The sequence below is a fragment of the Danio rerio genome, chromosome 20, assembly GCF_049306965.1.
Source record: "Danio rerio strain Tuebingen ecotype United States chromosome 20, GRCz12tu, whole genome shotgun sequence".
Taxonomy (NCBI): domain Eukaryota; kingdom Metazoa; phylum Chordata; class Actinopteri; order Cypriniformes; family Danionidae; genus Danio; species Danio rerio.
Genome location: NC_133195.1, coordinates 26,622,376 through 26,647,648, shown reverse-complemented (window position 1 = coordinate 26,647,648; position 25,273 = coordinate 26,622,376). Strand labels below are relative to the sequence as shown.

The following is a 25,273-nucleotide window of genomic DNA, read 5'->3' as shown; positions in this document are numbered from 1 at the left end:
TATTTATTTTAACTAGAGCAACAGCAATTTAATTTTAATCAAACCAAACCAGCACTTACACACACACTCATACACTACAGCCAATTTAGTTAATCCAATTCACTTACACCTCATGTCTTTGGTCTGTGAGGGAAACTAGAGAACCTGGAGGTAACCCAAAGGAACATAGAGAGAACATGCAAACTTCACACAGAAATGCCAACTGGTCCAGCTGGGATTCGAACCACCGGCCTTTTTGTTGTAGTGCCTAACCACTGAACCACTCTGCTTATTTATTGTTTTATTTATTTATTTAAAAAAAAAAAAAACGTATTTGACACATGAGTCCAGTGTTCTCAATGAATCAGTTCAGCATATCAGTTCAAAGTAATCGCTGTGGATTTAGTCAGATTCTCAGACAGTCCACACTCCATCAAATCAGAACACTTAGAGAAAAAGGCAACTCATTTTGAACATGTGCTGTTTAAGCAATAAACTAAGTCTGCTTTGTTTATTAGGATGTTGGATGCACCATCATTCGTCACTGTCTTGGGGGTATTCATCTCTAAAAGTAATGATCCATACCCAGTCTAATTCAGTTTCAGATTAGTCTCAGTGCTCTGGTAGTCTTCCAGCCCCTTGAGCAAGCAAAAGTAGAACGCCAGCGACAGCTGTCGGAAACCCATCAGAGCTCTGCTTTTGATGTGTGTGGGAGTGTTCCTCGCAAAACCAGTTAGCGTCCACACTTAACAAGGTTGAGAAGTGCCTGCAGAATAAAAAAGAGAAAAGGACCAAGACGGAGAGCAAACCTCTTGCATCCCTCAGCAGTTCTAATCGGTAACACGGCTGAGAGTAGTCATTTGTGGTGAGCTTGTGTGCATATGCATCATCCTTTTGTGCACAAAATGCACACATCTGAAAATCCCAGCATGGAAAGAAAGCACATTCCAATTTTGAAATAGTGTGTTTGGCATCTTATGAACCTTGAAACCACATCTGGAAACATTATTCTTGGAAGACAGGTCATTATCCACCAAAGGCAGCATAGAAAACATATTTAGAGCAGAAAAAAAGGAAGCAAACTGAAAAACAATAATTGGAGTGACCAGTTGGATTGTTGCTGCAAATGTCTGGGAATGTCGGACACAAACTTGCTTATACTTGGGTAGTGGAAAGAGTACTGAAAAATCATACTTAAGCTAAAGTACCATTACTTGCCTAAAAATGTTATGCAAGTAGAGAAAGTATCTGTTGTAAATATTACTCAAAGTATAAGTAAAAAGTAGACCTTTTAAAAGTACTCGAGTAATGAGTATTACGCTGTAAAATTCTTATGCATTTACATGTAATTTGGGGATGTATCTGTAAACGTAACATTCTGTAGAGCATTTAGTTACTGTCTAGCAGACACACAATGTCATAAGACGTTGATATTAGGTTAGACTTAGGTTGTGATGTCAGGTGACCAAAATTCAATGTATAGCCAGTGTCTAATGACAAAGTTATTCTGATGTCCAATAACGACGTCAAATGACATTGATATTTTTTTATTATTATTTTTTTGGTTGTGTTGTAAAGTGACCAAAATCCAATGTGGAGCCAACACCTTAAACCAACATCATATTGACATCAAATACTAACATTTATTCGTCAGGTATGGCTACCAAAATTCAACGTCTGATAGACGTCATAGTGGTAATGTCCACACAATGTCAAGCTCTAACATCATTAGACGTTAATATTTGGTTGATTTCAGGTTGGACATTGGGCATTGACGTCGGCCTGACATTGGGGTGCAACGTCAATCTGGCATCAGCTTGACGTCTTGTGCCTGCTGGCTGTTTAAGGTAATTTCAGACATCATACAGGAAACATCCGTCATCTTCTCATTAGTGTTATGCATCTAAACCGTCTCAAGGTTATTGCGTGTTAAGATTTTGGACATCTTCTTGGACACTTTTAATGCTTCCAAACAGTTTGCTGCAATTAATCGCCCTTGGGGTAGTTTAATATGGTGCGATTTACCTTCTATGTGCGATTTGATTGAACAGGAATAACAGGACTGATTTTTCTAATCCCCATAGACAAGAAAAAATGAAGTAGTGACTGCATGTTGAAGGAAAGTAGTGGAGTAAACGTATCAATACTACACTAAAAATGTATTCAAGGGAAAGTAAAAGTACACATTTTTAAAAGTACTTAGCAAATTACAATTCCTAAGAAAAATTACTTTACTCCACTGGCTGCAAGTAACCAATATTATCTACGTTGAAATGAACAGTGCTCTGTCAGTTTGAATAATGATTGCTAGTTCAAGAAATTAACATTCGTTCTTTGCCTCATCAGGATGTGATTGGTACGTTGCAGAGATGCTTGACAGCCACTCTCTACCTGTCTTCGTCTTTTGTTTTCTTTCTTTTCATGGTAACCACAGCGTCCCTCCCACACACATGTGCAGCGTGTGGTTTGATTTTCTCTGAGTCGAGTAAGTGAGATAAGAAAAAAAAAGCGAGAGGGAGGCGTTGGACCCACTGATTCCATTCTCTTGGTTTCCATTTGCACACGCAGCCATTTCCAATGACCAAGGACAATTTTTGTTTTTTTGTACTTTTATATACAACAGTTAACCGTCATCGTTTGGCAAGGCTCACCACTTTTATTTTCTAGTTCTGATCGAAGGCGCTTCATAGCGGTAACCACCTGCCTTGAATGGAGCTAAGCTTTGAGGGTTTGCGCCTGCCTGCATGTTCTGCGTGGAGTACACAAACTGCCTATTTTGCCCAGTCAGGAGTTGAATCAAAATGACAAGGGTAAGAAATTTCAGGCCTGTGTCTCTGCGGGTCAGAGTTTGCCTAAGGTGCAGTCAGCGGTGGTTGTGGGAGCAGGGAGGAGCGCTGGCTGCACAATCCTCACCGCGGCGGGGCAGACAGGGGCAGCCCTGACTTCGGGAGGGATGGAAAGAACAGCGCTGGCTGCCACTGGAGCTCTGTAGGAATTGTTTAGTCATGCACTGATCATTCCGCGAGCAGAAGTTGGCCCCGGACAACTTAAATAGCTCAGTGTGTTGTGGAAAAGACTGCTGGCAGAGACTGAAAGTAGAGATTGTGTCGTTTCAAAAGCAGTTTAAAGCTGCCTGATTCAGAGCTTAAGCATCCTCGCTTGCTGTATGCCTTTTCACACTGTGCTTAGCATTGGTTTAGCAGCTTTTTAAAACTCGGGGTAAATGCACTTTAACCCTGGGCAATGCAAAATTTGCTCTTGGTTTTTGAGATAAATCTTCTGAAGATGTGCTGCAAATGTGTTCCACTTGACTTTTTAATTATGTAAGTATTTATTATCGTAGCATTTTAGGAAGTATCTTAGAGAATCACGTAAATACTATAAATATTAGCAGGGTTTATTTGTTATTTCTGAACAGTTTGGATTACTTATAATAAATGTGTTCTCACTACTTTTGGATTACTTTTAGATTGCTTTTTAGATTACTACTCATTTAAATGTAGTTTAAAGTGATCCCAAAATTCAGGAGCACGCATCGCTGTTAGATTAGATTCAACTTTGTCATTACACATGCACAAGTATAAGGCAACAACATGCAGTCTAACCAGGAGTGCAATAGCAGCAAGTGAAGAATATATGGGTATAGGTTATATAGTGCAATTATAGAGAAACTATGGGTAATATTTACTAACGGATGTACTATGAACATTATATACAGGTTGTATTAACTATGCACAGAGATTTACTATAGATAAATATATGTACAGGTTGTTTTTAATATTCATAAGTATGTAGACAGATATGAACATAATTGCAAATGTATGTGTTAGAGATGCTCCGAGCAGGATTTTTGGAGCCGATACCAAGTACCAATTCCTCGTCATGGTGATCGGCCGATACAGAGTACCGATTCTGATGCTTCAAGCTTTATATAACTTTAACATTACATAAAGCACGATTTCCCTCTAAGTATGATACTGAAGTGGAGATCTCTTTTTTAATAGAAAATAAATTAAAGATTTTGTATATAATTCCTTAAACACATTTCTTATAAACATTTAGTGTGGACATATCATGGTCACAAGCAGCTTTAATGAAAATATTAGATAAACATAAAAAAATTGGTAAGAAAAATGACTGACAATGGAATTTGCAAACATTGCAAATAATGGAAGAATAACTCAACATCTCTTAATGAAGAAAAAGTTTGAAGTGCATATTTGATGCATTAGAAGTTAAAATGTTCATGTGATCGGGCAGATTAGATCCGATTGAGTCACAAAATGTGGTCATTGGCTGATACCGGTCTCCGGCCGATCGATCGAAGCATCCCTAGTATATTTACAAATTTACATAGTCATTCTATACTGTGATTAAAAAGGACCAAGGATTAGGATAAATCAATAAATGATGAATGATATACTGCCATTGCATGTTTAACTTGCAATGGCTGCGAGTTCTGATTTAATCCTGATTTAAAATGTAACTTTGATAAGGTCATTAGAAATTTATAACGTAATACAATTCAATTATAGGTAGTTTTATTTTTACTAACATGCAATTAGTTACTATATCCAGCACTGAATATTAGATGACAATACATATTGACTATCAAGATAGTTCATATTCAGCATCTGACCCTAGATTTGGTGACAAATGTTATCCAGTGTTTACAGCTTTTATTTTCATTTTTTAAATTTTAGATGCAGGTTATTGACAGATGTTTAAGCTTTACGTAGAGTATTTGTAACTAGTTTAATCTACACAGATCAAATTAAATCAAATCACTTTTATTGTCACGTCATCAGCTGCATGTGTACTATGATGAGTGAAAAGCTTAGGTGCTGGCTCCAAAATACAACGACATACTCCAAAAACAAAACAATATGCCATTAGCAATGTTGACAATAATATGTTAAAGACAAATCATACGTGAAAGACAACAAATGCATCAAGAAAAACACATTACACACATGTAGGTACAGATAAACAAGTACACAGTCAGAAAGGTGTACACAGAGTTTGACAGAAGCAAGACATGTTCAATTGTTCTGTTCAGCAAGACAGTAACAGACATCCAATCACAAAGTATACAATGCTAACATTAATATGGATGTGATTTGCTTTAACAATGAAGCATATATGTTATGTTTAGTTTGTGGTAGCTGTGAAAAAAATACAAAACAGTAACATACATGTAACAAAGAATAGTCTATACTCTTTGTATCTATTCCATCATTCATGTTAATTTCGGCTTAGTCCCTTTGTTAACGGGGGGCACCACAATGGAATGAACTGCCAACGTATCCAGCATATGTTTTATGCAGTGGATGCCCAGCTGCAACCCAGTACTGGGAAACACTCATACACTCTTGCATTCATACAGACACACTATGGCCAAATTAGCTTATTCTATTCACCTAATGCATGTCTTTGGACTGTGTGGGAAACCGGAGCACCCGGAGGAAATCCGGAACATGCAAACTCCACACAGAAATGCTAACTGACCCAGCTGGGGCTTGAACCAGCGAACTTCTTACTGTGAGGCGATCATGTTACCCATTGCACCAACGTGACGCCCTCTTTGTGTCTATTTTATATATTTTTGCTTATTTATTATTTCATGCTTTGAAAATGTACATTATTTTGCAGGCTTCAGTGTTGTAATAAGATTTATAAGGACTAAAGTAAGCGTGTCCATGGCGAGTTGGATTTGTCAGATGTTATTAGCCTTATGCTAAGTCATAACCGCATGAAGTCCCTCTCTCGTTCCATTCTTTCTAAATGAACAGATTTGTCCTAGTGTCTGCACGAGAACATATGCACACCTTGCAACCGCTGCAAATAAAATTGCTTAAGAGGATCTGGAGGCTGTTCTTTACGCTGAGGTCTGTGCCTGACTCGTCATATTCAGTTTGCACTTATTCAAATGAGCAGCGGGGCTGAATGCTAATTTGAGGGTAGCGATATTCACTTGCCAAGACATCCATCAAGAACCCGCTGATGAGATTAAACGTGTCGCCCTCATTGTGAGAAGCGATTGTCAAAGGGTTGTGCTACAGGACCTGGGGTACGAGGCCAGGACACATTTGTGAAGATTCACAATCCAGAGACACTTAAGTCTCTAATCACACATGCACCGGTTGAGCCGCTCTGATAGGGAAAAGGAAAGAGCTCAAGGTAATCTTTGTGACTGGATGTCTGAAGATCACATGTGCCAGCATCTCTCTGTGCGCCACCCACACAAGAAGCAATAGCGGAGACCCCACTGTTATGACAGCTAAATCACCTTCTCCAGTTAATCTACCAGTGTGTGTTTGTGAGCACAGGATCATTGTGTAAAGTGTGAATGTCTACCTGCTTACTCGGGGGTGTGTGTTAAATGTTAGACGAGCGAGTGTGAATGGCACGACAGCTGCTGATCTCTTGGTTCAGGGCTTTGTTTGTGCTTGTTTCTTTGTCTTTGTGGTTGTGCGTTTGCTTGCTGTAGGTGGCATCTTTGTGAACGTGGTCGTGGTGGGCCAGGATGCCAAATAATCTTGAGAAAGTAGTTGCAGTTGATTTAATATTAAGAAATGCATCGGTATCATGAACTGTTAGTTTAAATATATTTACATTTGCTCATTTGATAGATGCTTTTATAAGTGACTTATAAGAAAGATGCAAAAAAACAATTCACCATAAAGTGGCGTGTGTAGTTACAAGAGATGTTGTAAAAAGTTTCTGGCATGGTTAAAGAAATAAAAGCAAGAATAATGATGGATTGTAGTACAGAAAACATAATTTGTTTTGATTTTTTTTTTTGTGTGTGTTTTTGTTTTGTTTTTGTTTTTCTGTTGTTTTTTTGTTTTTGTTTATTTTGTTTTGCTTTTATGTTTTGTTTTGTTTTATTTTTTGTTTTGTTTTGTTCATCAAAATCAATCAAACCCACAACCTCGGTGTTGTTTGCACCATGATATTTTTGAATTTGTGCTATTATTGTGCACAAATTAAGCCCTGAATATACTTTTTCTACATTCACAAATCTGCAAATCTCATATAAGACATGGGATTTTTAAAATAAGCCCTTCCTGAGAAAATAATAAGACATTGAAGAATATTAGAAGATGGACAAATCATGACAGTCACTTGCAGCATAAAATGCTGCATCACAACAAAAACACTTCCACTGTCATCATATAGTCACTTAAATAGTTGCATATTGCTTATATCGATTAAAGCAAAATAATTCTTATTATTTAAAGGTGCAGTATGTAAGTTTGATCCCCAGTGGTTAAAGTAGGTGTTGCATTTCTGGATTAAAACAAACGCAAACACAGGTTGCCAGATTGAGGACAGGAGCGAGTGATTTTAACCGTGTTCTAGCAACAGCACTCTGTCCCACTTTATATTAAGTGTCCTTAACTACTAAGTACTTGCATCAAAAAAATAAATTCAATGTACTTACTGTGTTTATAATGTATTTGAGAACACTTGTGGTGCCTTTTAGTTGGGATAGAGGTTGGGTTATGGACAGGTTTGGTGGTATGGGTAGGTTTAAGGGGGGGTTGAGGTGTAAGGGATGGTCAACAGTGTATTTACAAATGTAATTACAAAAGTTAATTACAGATGTAATTACATACATGTATTTAATCAAGCATAAGTATACAGTAAATACATGTATATACACAATAACTACATTGTAACAAACTATTAATTCTTGTGTAAGTGCATAGAAGTTAAGGCCACTTATATACTGCATTTTGTTGCATTGTACTTGTACATGTGTAATGAAAATAAAGTTGAATCTAATCTAAAATATATATATATATATATATATATATAAAGTGGGACCCAACACTCGATAGAAGGAATATTTTCCATATTAAACTTTTTGTCCTTACCAACACTTCAGATTGATATATTAGAAATGACTTCTATTACTTACCGGTGAATAATTATAAACCTTCTGAATGGCTGTATTTAAATTTCTGTTGTGTTTCGTCTGGTGCAAACAGCCAAACTGCTTATCACTGCATATCTCGTCACAAAGCGTGTTGTTAGGACACAGTGTTACAATGTAACCTGCTCACCTAATGTTTACTTTCAGAATATTTACATTATTTGCTAATTATAACCTCATGTGAAACTCTGAATCTGTGTCTCATTTCGGAGTCTGCTACTGTCCACCTGAGGTCACATTTACGTCACGAGCACATGCTTTGAGAGCCTTTCTGAATGAATGAATTAAATATGTGGTTTTCCATCAAGGCAAGCCAGGGTGCGGAAATAGAATTGGCTATGGCATTGAGCAGGTTAAAATGACCAAAACAAAGACAGATGTTTCGGCATGGAAAACACATTTTCAAAGCAGAATAACTGACTGCAGCATTGTTTTTCTGATAAACAAGAATGTTCTCTTGGCATGTTTCTTAAATATCTGCAAACATGTTATGGTATTATTGTGCTTTAGAAGATTTAAAAACGTACATACAGCACCTTTAAATCATTGTTTGTTTGTTTTTTTGTTTTTTGTAATTTCTTCTGTTACTCATTTTTTCCCTTGAAATGTTGTTTCAATTTGGGGTTTAGAAAGCACTTATTTTGGAGCACCCTTAAATGTATGTTGTCATTCTGCTTTGATCACATACAGTAAGCTAATCGCTCTTTGTCTCTCTGATCTCTGTGCAGGGTGTGAGCGGTATGTCCGTGGATGAGAAGTCTGAAGCTCCCATGTACGTGTATGAGTCGACAGTGCACTGTACCAACATCCTGCTGGGTCTGAATGAGCAGCGGAAGCAGGGCCTGCTCTGCGATGTGACCGTGCTGGTGGAGGGCAAGGAGTTTCGCGCACACAGGGCTGTACTAGCGGCCTGCAGCGAGTACTTCCTACAGGGGTTTGCCACCCAAACTGACAATGATCTGGTGCTCAGCATGCCAGAGGAGGTACGGAGAAACACTTCTGCATTCACAGATTTTAAAACATTTTTTTATTGTGTTGTAGGATGACTTGACATTCCAGGGCAGCCCTTTATTTCAGCTATGTTTTTTTTGTCCAGATTTCTTTTTGTCCTGATGTTTGCTCGCTTTTTTCGCTTTTCAATAGTTCACCCAAAAATGAAAATTATTATAATATGATATTCAGTGCTTATCCACAGGTTTAAAATATACTTGCGGTGGTAGCCATCACATACACATAAATGGTTAACTATATGCGACAAACAAAACATTATTACATTTTTAGCAGTAATTTTATTTATTATGACACTGTTTTACTCTTTTTCTTTTCAATGGGTCAAAGTAAAAAAAGAAATCCACTATTTATGTTACTTTTATGCTATTCAGGAGTAGGCATGAAATAATAACCGATTTTAAGGTTTATCGTGGTTTGGAAAAGTCAAGGTTTTAAAACCACCAATGTTTTCTGCAATACCATTCCTAGGGTATATGTTAGTTTATGTTTTTACATGTTTTTACAGCTAGTCTATTTAGTTTTTAGGGCAACTGTATCTCCAGCAGAACCTCAACATCAAAAGCTACTAGTACAAAATATTTTAAAGGTTTCTTAAAATAAAATATATCAGCTTCCATGGGGTAAATTTTTTTTTTTTTACCCAGACATTTAAAAAGAAATTATTTTGGGCAGTAATCACAATACCATGAATTCTTATCCAAGGTCATCATACCGTCAGAATCTTTAACTGACCCATGCCTATTCAGGAGCCATGTGCACACACTGACATGTAAAATCTGCTTCTCTCTTTTTCAAGTTCAAAGCAAACTTGAATGACAAACATTTTATATATGCATATAGAATAACCTATGTAATATATTAACATCATCAAATTAATAAAATAATCAGCAATAGAGAAATAAACGACAGAAAAAGGAATAAAAACAGATGGTATCTCTAAAAATTATCATAATTAAAAGATTAAAACTTGTGGATTATTTAAATAAGGCAAATGTGTTGATTAACCACTAAGGGTGTACATATATTTTGCAGCCAGTTTAGATCAGTCATTTCATCCTTTCTGAGTATGTAGTAAAGTTTTTCTGAATCATTTAGATTAAAGAATCTGTTATTTACTTTTTTCTTTTGGTATGGCGACTATGCGTGCTGTCAGCTGTGAAGCAAGCGGAAAATAGTCTTTAATAAGTGTAATAAGAGTAATGCAAAAACACATACGAGAATTAGAAAGCGTAAGTAAAAGTTGAATTATGGACATTTTAGGAGATTTAGTCTCTGTGGGTCAACAGAGCATGTGAGACTGTCTATGGGAGTGCTGACAGGTCTCAAACACAGATTGAAACGGGTAAATGAGAGAGTTTTTTTCACTACTTAATCAATCACGGATGTTTGTTTATATTGGCTGGATACAAAAAAAGTGTAAATAAGGATGTAAATAATAGTAAAAAATGTGTCATTAAATATACTTGAGCTGCTATTATCATACCTGGGCACCCCGTCCAAATAAAGTCTGTAAGTGGGAGGCACTGACATTTATAATTGTGATAATTATCATTTACTATATCTCTCATGTGGTGTCATATATATCCTTCATAAGTTGTTGCACGAGTTGTTTTTGTTGCTTCTGATAAACACAAAAGAAGATGTTTTGAAGAATGCTGAAACCCATCCACTTCCATAATAGGACAAAATTCCTATGGAAGTCAATGGGTGCCAGATCACAGCGTTTTTTTTTTTTTTTTGTTCTTTCATGTTCAACAGAGGACAGAAACTCAAATAGGCCTTAAACAAGTGAAGCGTGAGTAAATGATGGCGGAGCTTTTATTTTTGGGTCAACTATCCCTTTTAAGTGCTGATCGCTAGTTGTAGGCTTCTGCCATGCGAAAACTGGTAGCCAATCATGTCATAGTATTCTGTATTTTGAAGGAAAACCAATCACATTTCCATGTCGAACAAGTTGCAGTCCGTGTAGGTGGGACTTGTGCCATCTCTCGTCAGGCTGGTTTCAGTGTCAGCCACCAAGAGACAGAATCAGCCATGTGAAAGCCATTATAATTATAACCACATAAAATCATGAATGAACATTAGACTGTATGTTGAAAGAAACAGTAAAACATCTTGAAATATATTGCATCTTAAATAACCTCCTATAATTCTTTCAACTGTGTCTTAAAATTGATGTTCAACTGTAATATTTTATTCAGCATAGATGCATTAAATTGATCAAAGTGAAATGAAAGATGTTTTCACTGATAGATAAATGTATTAATAATACTACTACTACTAATAAATTGTTTTTGTAATGTGTTTTTCTTAAACTCAAAGTGTTACAAGGCAAAATACCAACAAGAAACGGCACAACAATAAAAAGATGCAATAAATCTTGAAAGAGCAATAATAGTGATATAGAGCTGCTTTTGAACTTTCACAAAAATACTTAACCTCATAATAAAAACCAGAATGAAATATTAGACGAAGTGACTGTCATGATTTGTCCATCTTCTAATATTCTTCAATGTCTTATTATTTTCTCAGGAAGGGCTTATTTTAAAAATTCCATGTCTTATATGAGTATTTTGACCCTAACTGATATTGCCTACAGTTTTAAGAGGTCTTTAGAGTCACATATGTAAATTAAAATTGAAGAAAAACAATTTTCAGTAAAATGGCCTGCAGATTTGCAGATATGTGAATGTAGAAAAAGTATATTCAGGGCTTAATTTGTGCACAAAAATAGCACAAATTCAAAAATAGCATGGTGCAAACAACATGTTTTTGTATTGATAATAATAGCAAATGTAAATTGAGACGTTATTTGCATGTTAGAATGATTTCACATTTGACATTGAAGACTAGAGTAATGGCATATTGACAAATTAATATTAAACACATATTTTTATATATACATTTTACAATAGAAAATATTTAAGTTAAAATTGAAAAACCTTCACAATAATACAGTTTATTATATATTTTATAAAATAACTGTAGCCTTAGTGGACAAAATAGACATATTTTAAAAACAATACAAAATCATGTTGAATAAAAATGGAAGTGTATGGTTTTTGGCCATTATTGACAGTCTGACTTTACTAGTAAAAAAATCCTGACATAATTTCTCATGCATGTACAAATGTCTACATGATTACTATACTTGCTTTATTCTTCACGATAAAGGATGACTAATCAGCACTCATCACCTGTCTGCCTACCATATGGCAGCACCCATTATTTTACCCATCTTTATGAGCAATAAGCATGTGTCTCCAACACACACTCGTGCACTTACATGAGCTGTAGTTTATATTCTCACACAGCCCAAAATGCACATTTAATGAACTAGCATCTGTTGCATTAACCCTCAATCGCCGCTCTCTGGTTCATAGACCCAAAATTGAGATGCAATGTTTCACTAAAGCAAATCATTAGCATAACAAATGGCTGCATTTATTATGCTTTTTACTACATAGCTCAGGCAAAACGTGATTTTAATGGGATATTCTTTATTCATTCCCTGCTGTTAGTCTGTCAAGTGGTTATTTAGTGACGTGTATGCATTTAAAGTTTGTATTGAGTGTTTTAAGAAAGATTACACAAAACAAAAACACGTATTTGTGACAGAAACTAATTACGTGAAGTTAAGGTTTGCAAGCTAGCTAACATTTCACTGAGTTAGTAAGCTGAAGTGTACTTTAAAAAAATACTTAAAATTAGAGAACAATAGCAATCCTTCATCACTTCCCTGATTAAGCATACTTGCTAATTTAGCACAGATCATAGATTTGAATATTGTGAATTATACAAATCCTAATGTTCTACATTATTTTAGTATCTGTTTAAATAATCATGTTGAACATAAGCCATTGCTGGTAAAACAACAACATTAATTCTGCAGCAAATCCCCACCAATTAGAATTGAAATAGGCAATGCATGCCAGAAGCACACTGTATAGTGCCCATAGACATATAGTTATGTATATATAGATGTATAGATGTTTCTATGCGCTCTTATACATCAGCCGCCCACAATGTTGGAACTGTCAAAGACGTTTTGTGAACACTAGAGAACAAATTGACTGCTTCTGCAATCATTAAATATCTATATATAATAGACTTTAGCAGACAATTTCTCTAAACTAACATCATTTGTGCTATAAGTTTAGACTCATTGCACATTCTAAAATGGCAGATGCCAATGTTTACATATAAATGTATTTGGTACTGCCTCACTACTTCCATTAAGCACTAAAATCCCTTACGCTCTCAAGCTACTTAATCATTTTTATTCATAAACTGATGCATTGGCAATAAAAGTAATCTGATCCAGTAAATAAAATTAAATAATCTGTATTTTTATTCACAGTGCTTCAAGGCATTTTAGTTCTTTCCCTTGTTATAAGTACACAGACTTGTACTAGAATTTGTAATGCTGTCATTCACTTTATAAATGACTGTTAGGGTTCATGACTGTTAAACTCTTTACCTCGGTGTGTTCAATTTTATTAAATCTGAACAATTGAAATGTGGTCCAGTGGTTTGCTATGTGGAATTTGCAGTTGAAAGAAATGCATTCACGCACATGTAGTCTCTCTCACACACACACACACACACACACACACACACACCCCTGCTTTCCATGATTTGGAGTGATTGAGTTTTCCACAGAGGTGTTAATGTGACATAAGAACACCTCCAGTGATGTATTCACACCTAGACTCATACACTCACTCTCATTTGAAGACACACATACACACACACACACACACACACACACACACACACACACACACACACATCCTTTAAAAGTAGGACACTTCAAACGCATCAGGCATTTAGGCTAGGTGTTGGTATTGTTTATTAACTATTTAATTTTTTCTCTTTTTTGTTTATTGAAATGAAGCTGAAATGAAAGAATAAAACTGTTGAATCAACTACAGAACAAGCCGGATCTGAAAGTTGAATTCCCATTCATTTTCTCCCATTGAAAAAAATCAGATTTTTAACAATAAGTGATACATTTTTAAAGACATACTCGTTGTAAGCTCAGATGTTGTTAATGTTGAACCAGTCTGTTCACATAAATTCAATTCAATTTAGTTCATTTTTGAAAGAGTTGAGGGTTTGAAAGAGTTCATTTAAGCAGTCACACTGAGCAAAGCACAAAAGGATACTTAGCTCCTCCCACTCCCACAGAAAATACCGCTAATGAGTTTTCATAAGCTCTCAAAACAACTTAAAATATGAACATGTGCATATTTTACATACTTTTTCTATAGATGTTGCACATTACAAAACATTACGAATGTTATATTTATACATTCCTTTTTAACTTTATTTTGTCATTCGCAGTGCTTAAGGCTGGTTTATACTTCTGCATCAAGTGATCGTGCATCGAGCACATTTATGCTTCTGTGTGCTGTTACTCTGCAATAACACTTTTGAAACACTAGCTGGCATTTGGTTATGTTATGTTCCTCTGCATCAAGTTTCTATGCAGGTTTTTTGTTCTTTCTGAATGCTACCTTAATGTACAAGTAGCTAAACCTCGCTCATTCTGAGGCGTTAACCGGCGGACGTGCAACAACTTTAATCATAAGGTAATCACAATACAAAAGTTACCATCTAGAGCTACTTAACGGGACTTGACACTTGTAAACACTCGCTCCTTCAGGCTCAGGGCTCTCAGCACCGCCCACACTCGTCACAGCTACCAAGCCGACCAATCACAGAGCGACTACCAATCACAGAGCTTGTGCTATGCATTGTTGCATTGTGTATTTGCATTTTTTGAGAGGTCAGCATCGGTAACAGCCATAGCGAGGCCTATTTGACCAAACGAAGGCTACCTGACCATACTCGTGCACTTGATGCAAAAGTATAAATCAGCTTTAATGGCATGGCAGTCCATTAAAGCAATTAAAGGTAAACTAAGCAGTCTCAGGCAGAGTTCCAAAACACACTTGCAGCCAATGAGAAGGGGGAGATATCAGAAAAGTTAAAGGTCTTGGGGTTATTGGTTTGGTGCCCTTCTTTTCATATACTTTTTTTTATTTAAATCAGTTAAGTAAAAAAAATCAATATGGGCAAAAAAATAAATAAATAAATAAAAATTTTAATTATTAAATAAAATAAATAATATATATATAATTTTTTCTCGAGGTGCTCCGATTTCCCCCACATGTAGAAAACACATGCGCTATAGGTGAATTGGTTAAGCGAAATTATCTGTAGCATATGTGTGTGAAAGAGTGTGGTCCCAGTGATGCGTTGCATCTGGAAGGGATAAGTTGGTGGTTCATCTCGCTGTGGTGACCCCTGATTAATAAAGGGACTAAGCCGAAAAGAAAATGAATGAAGGAAGGAATGAAGAAATACAGTTGAAGTCAGAGTTATTAGCCCCCCTGAAGTATTGGTCTCCCTGTTTATTTTTTCCCCAATGTCTGTTTAACGAAGAGAAAAAAAAAATTCAACCCATTTCTAAACTTAATAGTTTTAATAACTCATTTCTAATAACTGATTTATTTTATCTTTGCCATGATGATAGTAAATAAAATTTGACTAGATATTTTTCAAGACGCTTCTATACAGCTTTAAGTGACATTTAAAGGCTTAACTAGGTTTATTAGGTTAACTGGGCAGGTCAGGGTAATTAGACAAGTTATTGTATAATGATGGTTTGTTCTGTATCGGAAACAAAATAGCTTAAAGAAGCTAATAATTTTGACATTAAATGGCTTTTAAAATTTTAAAACTCCTTTTACTCTAGCTGAAATAGAACAAATAAAACCTTCTCCAGAAGAAAAAATAATATCAGACATACTGTGAAAATTTCCCTGCTCTGTTAAACATCATTGGGAAATATTTAAAAAAGAAAAAAATCAAAGGGGGGTAATAATTCTGACTTCAACTGTATATAGAAATGCATTTTTAAAATGACAGAAAACCTTAATGATAATAAAAATGAAAAAATTTATACTGTAATACCGTGGTGCTCAACCCTGTTCCTGGAGATCTACCTTCCTGCAGAGTTCAGCTCCAACCCTGATCAAACACACCTGAACCAATTAATTAGGACCTGAACAGCACTTGACAATTACAGTGCGCTTAATATGGGTTGCAACAGAAATTTGCAGGAAGGTAGATCTCCAGGGACATGGTTGAGCTTCCCTGCTGTAATAAAATAAAGAATGACTTGCAGTTTTCTGTGAATGCGTAATGCTTAAAAAATAACACAACAACATTTTAATTGATTTGCAAAAGTCAGATTTTATACAGTTTTCTAGAAACCAACTAAACGGAATTCTTCTTTCATTCACATCCTTCATCAATTATTCATCAGTCTCTGACTCTCATACTTAGGTGTGAGTGTGACAAGCAGGGAAAATATCTTTCAGATATTTGAAGCTAAAAAGCAAATCTTCATCTTAGATGTGACAGAAAATGTGTGACTGTCTCTTACTATTAATACCAGTAAACATCTCCAGATAAGACCACTGACTTGAAAGGCTTGAAGGTAGATTGAATGCTTTTTCTTCAGAAGCACAGAAGATTGAGTAGCATTATCTTCGAGACCCTTCTGTTTTATTTTACATTATGATAAATGATGTGTTTTGTCATATTGATTCAGAGTCTGCAGCTCTTAAAAGACTCAGGCAGTGTGTCTGCTGTGCCATAAGTGTGTGTAGACTTTGAACTCTGCGTGTCACACACATACGCAGCACCAGCACTAATATCAGCTCAGCATCCAGGGTCTGCTCAACAGTGCCCCCTATATGTCATGTTAAGCAAATGGAGGTGGGAAAGATGGGGGGCTTAAGCTGGGGTGAGGGTGTTTTGATGAAAAAAAAAGCCCACTGCAGATGAAATGTGAAACAAAGAGCACCGGCACCTCCTTCTCTTCCCCTCCACAAAACACCCCTCCCTAATGACCTTGTTATTGTTGAGTCGCGGGGACTGCATTGGGTTAGTGACATCATCTGTGTTAGCCAGCGAATGTTGAGCACAGACAGACAGAGTGAGAGAGAGAGAGAGAAAGATAGAGAGAGAGGCCCTTAATCGGCTCTTTGTTGGGAATCAGATCATGAAGACAGACAGAAAAACAGCTTCAGCCCCCTGCAGAGATGGAAGAAACCCTGTATTAGGCTCCCAGGATTCCAATACGAAGGGATCCATACAAAATCACAGGCTGCTTTATTCAAAGAGCATTTCTTATTAATGTCGGGGGGAACTAATTGATGATGCATATAGGTCATTTTTTATGTCTTGAGTGAGATATTAGGTTAATTAGCCTGTAATGTCAGTCGTGGTTATTATTTGAATCTAGTTTTAGAGGTTTTGCTTTGACAACAGTCTTGGATTCCCTCCAGTCGCAGTCATTAAGAAAAAAAATACACACATTTGAACTTCGCTTCTCAACTGGTTCTACCAATTTTATATCATCTTATGTCAAATTGTTGTAAGTGCCGTAATTCAGATTACAAAACTTTACAAAAAAAGTTTTCCTCCTCTTGCCTTTAAATATAAACTCTACCGGGTGTCTTTCAGGTTTTTTTTTTTTTTAAATAAAATTATTTTGTTCATCAAGGTGGCATTAATTAAATGTGAAATAATAATAATAATAATAATAATAATAATAATTTTAAATATTTATTAAAATTTTAAATAACTGCTTTCTTATTGTTTGAAGTTTCAAATGAAATTATTACTCCTGTCATTATTGCTTTTATTATTATTACCATTAATAGTAATAGTGACTAAAGACTTGAGTAATGAAGCTGAAAATTCATCTTTAAAATCACTGGAATAAATTATTAAATTAAATTCTAAACTTTATTTAAATAACTATATTTATACCTCTGAAGGTGCAGAATGTTTCGTCAACATTATGGGGTTTTGATGTGCAGAAAACTTACAAATATACAGTACAGCACTTTAGAGTCAGACAGCTAGCGATCAAAGATTTGTATAACTTTGGCAGGCTGAACGCATTCTGAGACGAGGCACAGATGAGATGGTCAATGGTCTACAGATAAGATGTAGGCAATGGTCTACAGCCAATCAGGACGGCGAACTTAATGTGCGAATCAGAACACAATGCACTGTAAGAAAGAGCATGTCAAATTGCGAAAAAAATAAAATAAAATAAAATCCCGAGACCACAAAAGGTGAACCGCGTTATGGTGAGGGACCACTGTATTAGCAATTTACATTTATTTTAATTTTTTTTATTATAGAAACCAGATTAGGGGTTCGTCAGTCAGCCAAAATAACTGAAGATAATATTCCCAGATTAGAGTCAAAGCAAGTCCTTTCCTCCTGGACTTCCTCATAGTTTTTTCAAATTGTGCAATTAATCAAAATCCAGAGGCAGCAATATGAATATATATTATTTCTTTTTTCCCCACCCAACAAATGCATGACTATCGTCTGTGTGGGACAGTCTTACCAACCAATTAAGTGTGCACACTTTCATTCTCCCCAATCAAAATTGTGCAACAGAAATATGCGGAAAGCCCACAATAAAACAAACAAACAGGAAAGCGCAGATGAGTGGGATGATGGCATCTGCTGCTTGCAAAAGCACAAATTATTATCAAAGAAAAACAGGACATTGGTAATATAGGGACATTTTGCTTTCAAAGTCATTGACGCAAAAACAGGTAATTTGTAAGAATTGTTGCCACAGCACATCAACAACAGCCTCTAAAAAAGCACCACAGGCTAAAACAAAAAAATTGAAGCGCAAATCAAATCGAAATCGATAGATGTTTTCCCCAAATCACACAGCCCTAATAATAATTAATAACAATTATATAGTGATTTCCTTGACGCTCAAATTGCTTTACAGATTTTGGGGTGGAATCTTCTGAACGGCCACCAGTGGTTACTGTAAACGCATCCTATTGATGTCAGATTTTATTGCATATTTAAAATATATTGTTGTAGTCTTGATGAACTGTGAGACAGGTCTGCTCTTGTAGTGTAGATAAAATGCTAATTAATAACATAAAAATCTGCCTAGGTGTATAATCAAGATGGCTGCCAGGTACATTGGCAGAGATCCACTGGAGACATGGGTGAGAATCGCTCTTATTAACTGGCTCTTTACGAGGCGAGCGCTGTCAGCACCTAGTATGAATAGCCAACCATCGAATGATGAAACCGCGTGTAAGTGTTAAGTCTGTCAGCTTAAATCTCCCCCATGTTCGCTTTCATTTCGCTCACCATCTAGACTCAGTTCAGCACAAACAGTATTAAGTGTGACTGTAATTTTCAACGGAAACTGATTCACTTTTCCTCTATTATATTCCTTAATCGTTTAATTTGCTATAACATTGTAACCTCTGCTGATTCAAGTAATTCTCTCTTTTGTATTATTCTGACATCCACCCAATTGCTCATGTGTTCATCTGTTTTGTTTTTTCTTCTCCAGCCCCTCGTGTGACTCATGCATTGCTTTAGAGCTGTCATGTAATAAAACCATCATTCAGCACTCTATAACTTAGTTTCACACATATCTCCAAAAAATGCTGGATTTTGGCTGACTAACCACATCATTCAGCAATCTGATATTTTCAAAGGGACTACTAGTCTCCGGTACAGAATAAAAACCGAAATCCTATTATTATCTCCATAGGGGAATTTATTTTGAATGTTACCTCGTGAACCTTTCAAGACCTACCCAGCCTATTGAGAATGAAGTAGAGAGATGATTCAATGCTCATGCTCAACAGTTGAATTTTTTATTAAAAACTACATTAGCTATTAGAAGGTATTTTTGTTTTTTGTCTCATTTTCAAATTATTATATATATATTTTTTTTTGCTTTAAATCTTCTACTCATTGGCCACTTTATTAGGTACACTTGTCCAACTGCTTGTTAATGATTCAGTAGACAAAGAAAGAAATGCCAGAACCAAGGCTTCTAAAAAAGTACAGGGACACTGTTTTCATCTATTATTAATATAGTAAACGAGTAAACGAAATCAGGGTTACACGTCTCTCATGTCACACCGTGGATGGATTTACTTGCTCTTGTTTATACCAACGCTATCTCACAGCAGTTGATAATGTTTTTATTTAGTAGGTAATTCATATAAATCTCATTTGTACAATTTAGCACGATTTGCTCATCCCCCAATGATGGTTGGGTTTAGGGGGCCATTTTCATAGAACTTAACTCCTACGAATTTGTACGAATTAGAAACTAAACTGACAAGACGGAAAATATTACATTTCCTATAGAGATCAGGCTGTTTATAAAGTGGCTACTGCCACCATCTTGAGCCTCAGTTATTATACTAAAACAATTGAGTGACTTCCATACATTTAAATTTTGCAGTTGTTATGGCAGTGGTTTGTTGCAAAGGCATACTTTGCTTTTAGCAGAATCTTGTATCTAATATGCAGATGAGATTAAATAGTAATTAGTCAAAAAAGTTTTATTTTTATCTATCAAGAGAGGATACAGTATTTAGCTTGTCATTAGTGCAAACTCAATTGTACAACATTCCTCCCATAATGCTCCTCATTATGTTGTATTTTCAACGTTTAAAATATAATAAAGTAATACACTCTTCCCTAAAAAAAATAACCTGTTCTGAACTTCCCAAAAAATCGCCAGTAATTCCAGTCTTAATTCCTGCACAAACTTGCATAGGATTTGAACACATTTGCATAATGGCAGCCTGTGATCTTCATTTGCTGCCCATAAGCACTGTGGTTATATTTGATCCCTGGAGGAGGTTGTTTTGTGTTGTGGACATGTTGAGAATATGCTGCTTTCCATACAAAAGTAAATCCACTTTGCATGCACTTCTAGAGGACGAGGGCTCACAGCTGAATTGATAAAGTTAAACCATTGCAATTGTTAATGTATAGTCTGAAGAAAGACTCTGGAACTGCAATTCAAACGTGATAATAGGCACTTCGTTTTTAACATGCTCTATGGTTGACCAATCAAAACAAATTGCCATCACAACAGACCAATCAAAACATGTGTTTGTAAAGGAGGGGTTTAATGAGACTTAAATTAATCTTTTTTTCAGACTCTGATGTGATGATCTGATGCTGAAAAGTTTATTATTAAGTAGAAATATGCTGATATTCAATAATGCAATATGTTGTGATACTGAACATGCATGATATCAATATATTAGACACTTTAAAGTCCCATAAATAATTTATTCTTAAAACCTTTAGAGTTCTTTTTTAGGGATATTCACATTGTATTTGCAGTGGTGTTCATAACAGCACCAAAGGCTTGGTCTTTGTTTAGCTTAACAGTTCAAACATTACCACACTGTAAAAAAAAAACCTGGTTACCTTTATTTTTTAAGCTGAATTAAATTAACCTTATGAGTTCATTGAACTGATATTATGTTAAACCGACTTAAAAAAACTTAAAATTATACATATATAAATTCGTTAGAATGTGATTAACCTTAATAAGTTACAATGACTTCAAAACATATGCTGTCAGGAATAATTGATCATGTCATTTTTTACAGTGCAATTACACATTAATCTGGCCCAGCACGTGCTGAAATATTGATTTAAAATTCTGAATATGCATGTATGTATGTGCATGTTGTTTAGTTAATATCAGTTCACTTAACTCAACTCATGATGAAAACTACAAAAGCTTTTGATGTTAACTTGTTAGTTAATGCCTAATAACATGTTAAAGTCATAGCCGAAACCTGTTTACAAGTCACATTTGTTTAAATAATGCAGTTACACTAATAATATACTGCGTATTTTTTTGTTATCATACCTCTTAAAGTAACCTTTTTTCAGCTTAGGTCAATATCATGATAATACTGTTTACTGTGATAATAGCTTCAACTAATTATAGCAATAAGATCATTTTATACCATCAAAAGCCTGATTATAAGTTAATTATTATGTTTAGATGGACCTAATTATTAAAGAATGCTTTAAAATAACATAATTGGAGCAATTTATTACCTGTTTTCCACATTCTGTTTTTGTCAAGCACAATTTACTCAATCTACTTCACAGCTTGATTAAACTTGACTATTGATGTATGAGTGAGTGTGTGTGTGTTTGCGTGTGCGCGTGTGTACTACTAAAGTCCCGCAGCTGAGCACCGCAGCTGTGTCTCTGTGATTCAGCATTGCTTTAGACAGCCAGCGTCGGTCTGTGTCTGTATGTTTATGTATGTCTGTCTCTGCGAGTCTGATTCAGCACAAGTCTGTTGAGCGACCTCAAACCACCTCCTGTTATAAAGTTTACAGTCCTCCACGTGGAGCCACTTGTGAACAGCAACCACATTAAATTCAGTACCATTGCAACACTCTCAAACCCCAACATACATACTCAGCAAAACACACATTCATAACACAACCCCTAGTAAAATGAGTTGCAAAATATCCTCATTCCTCAAAACACCAGCTCTGTGAAACTGTACTTCCGAAGGGGCTGTTGGGAGGGACGCTCCATTTCTCCTTAGTATGGGTTGATGAATTTATAGAGTTTTCCTTCCCTTGGGCCCGACAGAAATTTAGCACACTTTCTGTTCCTGTAAGGTTTTGTCCTGTACTAAAAGAAATAGTAGATAATGTAATGATTCAGTTTTTGATTACATTAGGTATGAGCAGGGCCGGTGACACGGTGGCTCAGTGGTTAGCGCTGTCGCCTCACAGCAAGAAGGTCGCTGGTTTGAGTCCCGGCTGGGTCAGTTGACATTTCTGTGTGGGTTTTTTCTGGGTGCTCTGGTTTCCCCCAGTCCAAAGACATGCGGTATAGGTGAATTTAATAAACTAAATTGTTCATAGATTGTCCAAAGTGAGTGTGTGTGCGTGCGTGTGTGAATAAGTGTGTATGGGTGTTTCTCAATACTGGGTTGCAGCTGGAATGGCATCCGGTGCATAAAACATATGCTGGAATAGTTGACGGTTCATTCCACTGTGGCAACCTCTGAAATAGAGACTAAGTCAAAGGAAAATTAATGAATGAATGTAAAGTATAAAAATATATATATTATAATACTTAAATTATATTATAATACTTAGTATATTACATTTCATTACTTATTGTGCCCCTATTGACACAAAACTGATTGCATCTTTTCCAAACATGCTTTTCACACGTCACTGGTTGCACTACATCATGATAATATACACAAAATGTCCCGTTTGAAGGAAATGTTTAACAGGTGATATGGTTAATAGGTGACTTCCACAAATATCCACACATAGTGAGAGGCTTTGGAGGAGGTCAGGACCCCGCTGGGGTAGTCGAGGGGTAATCCTGAGGGATAGAGAGGAAATAACAGACCACAGGAATACAGAAATCAGCAGACTATCGCACATGTGCAGCCTGTCATGCAGATGGAGGGAGATCTGTCTTCTATCACAGCCGGGGAAGTGATCACAGAGGGAAAGCCAGAGAGAGAGGAAGTCCGTCTGTTCAAGAGAAATCTGAATGAGAAGAGAAATTACTGGAGAGGGGAAACAAGAGTGGAAGAGCCTTAAAGGCCAAAAGACTGAGCGATGTCCAGCTCTTAAGGACGACGAGGTCGTGTCCTTTTCTCTGTCTGGTTGTGTACCGTAAACCTCACTTTGAGAGGATTAGCCAGTAGAGTATCTGATTTAATCCATCGCACTAGGGAGGGCTGACTCTAAATCTGTCAAGCGTTTACCCATCTGAGTGTCATTGTGGGTGTGCACGTCTGAGATGTTATGGATTATACAATGAATTTGGGCACTTACAACACAACGATTTATAAACATCAATTCATTAAATAACTAAAGCTGTTTTTATATGCATTATTGATGTACTGTAGAAGATGCTTATGAACATAGGATATTAAACGGAAATAAAATAAAAAAGAAAGAAATATTCAATTTAATGTATAATGTTATTAAATTATTAATTATTAATACATTTTTCCATTTTGACATCAGGACAGTTGCTTCAAAAAGAAAAGTGTGGTCAAATTTAGACTTTTTTCTTCTTTTTATCAGGGTGTCTGTCTTAAAAAAAACTCTTAAACTGTCTTAAAATGTAAAAGCTCCATTTTAGGCCTTAAAAAGTCTTGAATTCACTGAAATATTGTGTTGTAGGTCTTACATTTTTTAAAAAGGTCTTCGACAGATCTTATACTATATATAATATATATAGTTAAACTTATATATATATAAGTTGCAAAGAGATACAATTCAAAACTGTTCAAAGTTACAAATTTACAATTTAAAGTTACAAATCAGTACAATTTAAAGCTGTTAGACATGTTTACAGGAAATTCTACAAATTAAATTCCCTAACCAGGAAAAGAAAAATAAAGTAACACATCCCTTTACATAATCTTCAATTATTACAACAACTATATACAGAAGTAACTGGGCTATTAGAAAAAATCACTAACACCTATAAATCTAAAATTTCATTTATAATGTTCTTAAAAGGGTCTTAAAAGTCCTAAATTTCACTTAAAGAAACCTGCAGAAACCCTACTTACGCGGTGTTGAAAAGCTCAAATTACATACTGTCATTTTAATATGCAGTTGAAATCAGGACTATTAGCCCCCCTTTGAATTTTCTTCTTTTTTTAAATGTTTCCCAGATGATGTTTAACAGAGCAAGGAAATTTTCACAGTATGTCTGATCATATTTTTTCTGCTGGAGAAAGTCTTATTTGTTTTATTTTGGCTAGAATAAAAGCTTTTTATTTAAAAAAAAAAAAAAAAAAACAGTTTTGATCAAAATTATTAGCCCCTTTTAGCTATTTTTTTTCGATAGTACAGAACAAACCATCGTTAAAGAATAACTTGCCTAATTACCCTAACCTGCCTAGTTAACCTAATTAACCTAGTTAAGCCTTTTAATGTAGCTTTAAACTATGTATGTGTCTTAAAAAACATCTAGTAAAAATATCTAGTGTGCCGTCATCATGGCAAAGATAAAATAAATTTGTTAATAGAAATTAGTTATTAAAACTGTTATGTTTAGAAATGGGTTGAAAAAAAAAATCTGCTGTCTGTTAAACAGAAATTTGGGGAAAAAATAAACGTTGAAAAAACTTTAACATTAATATTTCATACCTTCTGTCATTGAATACTGATCTGCCTTTCTAGGCATGATGTTTAAACAGTGTCCAAAAATGCTGTCTCAGTAGGTTTTAAAGCACAGCATTAATTGCCTTATCGTGGCCCTGCGTTTTCCCGTGACTTTGTGTTGCTCATTTGTCTGTGGCTGCATGTGGAGTTTAATGGCAGGTTAGTCAGCAGATTTCATATCGCACACGTCCCGTCTTCAGCAGAGGTTTGGTATTTTTTCAGACACCCTGTAAAGCGTTCTCTCCATTGTCATGCGGATCTT

At 35.7% G+C, this 25,273-nt stretch overlaps 1 protein-coding gene across 7 annotated transcripts in view; it reads left to right on the top strand.

Annotated features, from left to right (window-relative positions):
* Window positions 1-25,273, top strand: part of bach2b (BTB and CNC homology 1, basic leucine zipper transcription factor 2b) — a 148,408-nt gene that overhangs the window by 91,672 nt on the left and 31,463 nt on the right. For 5 of the 7 annotated variants that reach the window (XM_677841.8, XM_005160548.6, XM_073934134.1 and 2 more), the window contains one exon: window positions 8,650-8,904. In XM_677841.8, coding sequence (XP_682933.2) covers window positions 8,662-8,904 — 243 coding nt within the window. In that variant the 5' untranslated portion in view covers window positions 8,650-8,661. Of the gene's footprint in view, window positions 1-1,735; window positions 1,827-8,649; window positions 8,905-25,273 lie in introns of all 7 variants that reach the window. The other 2 variants (XM_068215638.2, XM_073934135.1) reach the window with 1 other exon arrangement.